At 33.7% G+C, this 3,444-nt stretch overlaps 1 protein-coding gene across 2 annotated transcripts in view; it reads left to right on the top strand.

Annotated features, from left to right (window-relative positions):
* The window catches only part of LOC107692015 (macrophage mannose receptor 1), a 17,398-nt gene that overhangs the window by 7,293 nt on the left and 6,661 nt on the right, over positions 1-3,444 (top strand). For both annotated transcript variants that reach the window (XR_001634611.1, XM_016490886.1), the window contains exon 2: positions 2,904-2,967. Coding sequence is in view for 1 of the 2 variants with exons in the window: in XM_016490886.1 (XP_016346372.1) it covers positions 2,904-2,967 (64 nt within the window). In the remaining variant the exon portion in view is untranslated. The remainder of the gene's footprint in view (positions 1-2,903; positions 2,968-3,444) is intronic.

Below are 3,444 nucleotides of genomic sequence, written 5' to 3'. Positions count from 1 at the left end.
TCACATGCTTGAGGTATTCGGCCAATCACAACGCACTGGATAGCTGGCCAATCAGAGCACACCTCGCTTTTCAGACCGATGAGCTTTGTAAAAATCAATGTGTTTCAGAAAGGCGGTGCATAGAGGAGAAACAATAATGTACAGTATGTGGAAAATAATGTGTTTTGAACCTTAAACTGCATAAACACATTGCATTACACCAAATACACCAAATAATGTTCTTTTTAGCAACGTCATATGACCCCTTTAAAAAAAAGTTTTATTCCAGCTTATATGAGTAAGTTTCATAAAAAATCAACATCTGAACAAAAAGCTGAGAAAATCATGTTTTTATAAAAGACTACTTCTGGATCAGATTCAGATCGATGATCAAAACAGATGGAGTCGATCGCTTCCATCAACACATCCAGAGCTTGCACAGTCCTAAACCACTTCCTGGATCATCATTTCATTTGGTAACATCAGGCAGTTTTGATTTATAAAATGATTAATGTTTGATGATCACGTTATTTTACATATGCATCTGCTTGCAAGCACGATCAATTGTTTCTACTTCTTCTTCACTGTGTTTTGATTCAGAGACTTAATACTCTTTCAGAAGATGAGTAATAGTGCCTCCTACCATACACCAGTGAAAGGACAGAAAAGTAACACCGGTAGCGAATATTTTGTCTCATTTTAAGCAATGATTGATTGATTGATTAGAAAACAAGACTTTATATTGTATGTAATCTTAATTTAAGAATTTTTACATATTTGTACTGGAAAACAAGACAAAAAACATATGAAAAACATGTTTTGCAGTATGCAATTGTGCAGTTTTATCAGTTTTTTATGCTTTATTTTGATTCAGGCTTTTATTTTCCCTGATCTGTCTACATGTCAATAAGTTATTGGGTAAGCGTACCAAGAGTGGAGCTCCTGTTTTTTTTTTTGTTTTTTTTTTGTTTTTTGTTTTTTTTTGCATTGATTTTGATGATTGTATAGACAATGAGAAATGTTTTATATTTGTGTTGAGAGTCATTCATTGGTGGATTCATTTGTCACATCAAGCAGATACACCAACATTCAATCAATGCACTAAAATAAAGTGCCTGAAGTGGATGTGCAGCTCTCCACGCTATAAAACACGCCATCCGTCTACTGTGTCAGTGTGGAGCGCTTTGTTGATTGAAATCAGAGCCGTTTCATTTTGACGAGTCACTCATATAGACACATTACTCAAAATACTGGCACCTAAAGGTCCTGGTGAACCTGACTGGAATGTCTAATAACCAGGTGATTGACACCAGCTTCTGCTTGCATTATTCTCATTCGTAACTCGTCATTTAACGATAGTCAAATATACACAAAATGTCATGAAAATGGCCTCTGATTGGTTTAAACCAAAGACGAAGCTCTGAGCCGAAAGTTCAAGTGTCTCTCTACAACTTTAGATGTGGCATTGCAAAACAGTCCAAAAGTTATTTATTGTACATGTAAATGAAAACATAAGTATTAGTATTACCATGAATGGCATCGGCACAACAATATGAGAAATGATTGAGCGTTTGGTTTCTAAATGTGTTTTTGATTGTTGTCTGGGTCGTATCTTTGACCTAGTGTCGTTTTGTTTCTTGGTTTTTTTAAAGATGAGGGTGCATTTTTAGTTTTTCATGACATGAGAATCCACAAAGGTGATCTGAACGTCACAGTTTCCCAGGTGACAAATTTAGGTTATAAAAAACAGTTTTCTTGTCATGATTATAATGTTATTAACAAGTTACAAAAACTTTTCTTGCGATGTTCAACGTTATTTTTACCCAATATATAATGCTGTTTGAATGGTTATTTTTAGTAATCTATGTATATATATTAAAGGAGAACTTCGTTGAGATATATAAGAGCAATGTAATTTTCCTCTTCCATATAAAGCTGTTGACAAACACTCTTTTAATTTGTCTAGCAGCTATTTTGTCACTATTCATGACCAACCATCTTCCTGCGGCCTGTCAGTATTTTTCTTTGCTTGACCTGAGCTACTGATCATTTCCATGTGCATTTCATGTGTTTTGAATGAAGGGTTTCAAGTTTTAAGCAAAGTCAGGATGAAAATCTGTCTGTGTCATTCAGAAGGGTTGTAGAGCAAACCGAAGGAGCAGAACGAGTAAAAAGAAAAAAAGAAAGTTAGAGTCAGGGTGCTTTAAAAGGTTTATGTGATAGTTCAACACAACAGGTGAGTCTGGACATTTTCTGACTTTTTATATTTGTCTTGTTTTCCAGCACAAATATATTAAAAAAAAAATTCTTGTGACAATGCATAAACATTTTTCAATTATTAAATATTGATTGTTATTAGAAAGCAACAACAATACTTGTTTAGAACTCATTTTTCGCTTGTTCATGTACATGGCAAAAAGTCATTTTTCAGCACAAATATCTAAACATGCTTTAAAATGGACACATGCTTGTTTTCAGAGAAAGTAAATGTATTTTGTCTTGTGATGCTGCATAAAAATCTTTTAATTATTGTTATTATTATGTTTATTATTTGAAAACAAGACAAAAATACTTGTTTAGAATATATTTTTCCTCTGTTCATTTACAGAGCGAAAAGTCATGTCCTTCCTTATTTTTGTCTTGTTTTCCAGTATAAATATCTAAACATTCTTAAATCAAGATACATTTACTGGAAAAGCAAAATGACAGAAAACAAGAAGTGAGAAATGAATTAGAAATTATAGTTCATCCTTAAAATAAGAACAAATATCTGCCAGTGGGCTCAAAAAATCAAAATAATTCAAAGAGAATCAAGTTTAATATTTGTTCTGGAAAACAAGACAAAAATATTGAGAAAGAACATCACATTATGCAGTGTATTATTTTTAGAAATTTTTTAATTCGTCATAATTTGCTGATGGCAGGACAGAGCCATGGATCAGAAGCTTCTTCTCATCCTCATGATCTGTGGAATACACTGTGTTACAGGTGAGATACTGAAGGAATACAACTATGAATGTAAACATGGTGTGCATGTGATAAGCAGTGGACAGTAACGGAGTAGCTTTACTTCGTTACTGTACTTAAGTACATTTTTCAAGTATCTGTACTTTACTGGAGTAGTTTTATTTTGAGTAACTTTTACTTTTACTTCACTAAATTCCAAAGCATAAGATCGTACTTTTTACTTCACTACATTTCATAAAACATATCGTTACTCCTTATAATATATCACGTGCTCCGACACGCAGAACGAACTGATTCTTTTCAATGAACCTTTTAAATCGGTTCGCAAATCGCACCAAACGATTCATTCACGAATTAGAATGATCTGATTGCAGCTGTTCTCGAGTCGACAACTCACTGATTCAAATGAACCGTTTAGTGCGAGTCTCCAGTGAACTGAATTCACAAGTAACAACCAGGAGATATTGTGAGCGCGCGCGCGTTTGATGCTGTTAAAAG

This window comes from Sinocyclocheilus anshuiensis, unplaced genomic scaffold, assembly GCF_001515605.1.
Source record: "Sinocyclocheilus anshuiensis isolate Anshui unplaced genomic scaffold, SAMN03320099.WGS_v1.1 scaffold867, whole genome shotgun sequence".
In the NCBI taxonomy this organism is placed as follows: Eukaryota; Metazoa; Chordata; class Actinopteri; order Cypriniformes; family Cyprinidae; genus Sinocyclocheilus; species Sinocyclocheilus anshuiensis.
Note: the sequence above shows the minus strand (reverse complement) of the source record. Positions and strands in the feature narration are given on the sequence as shown.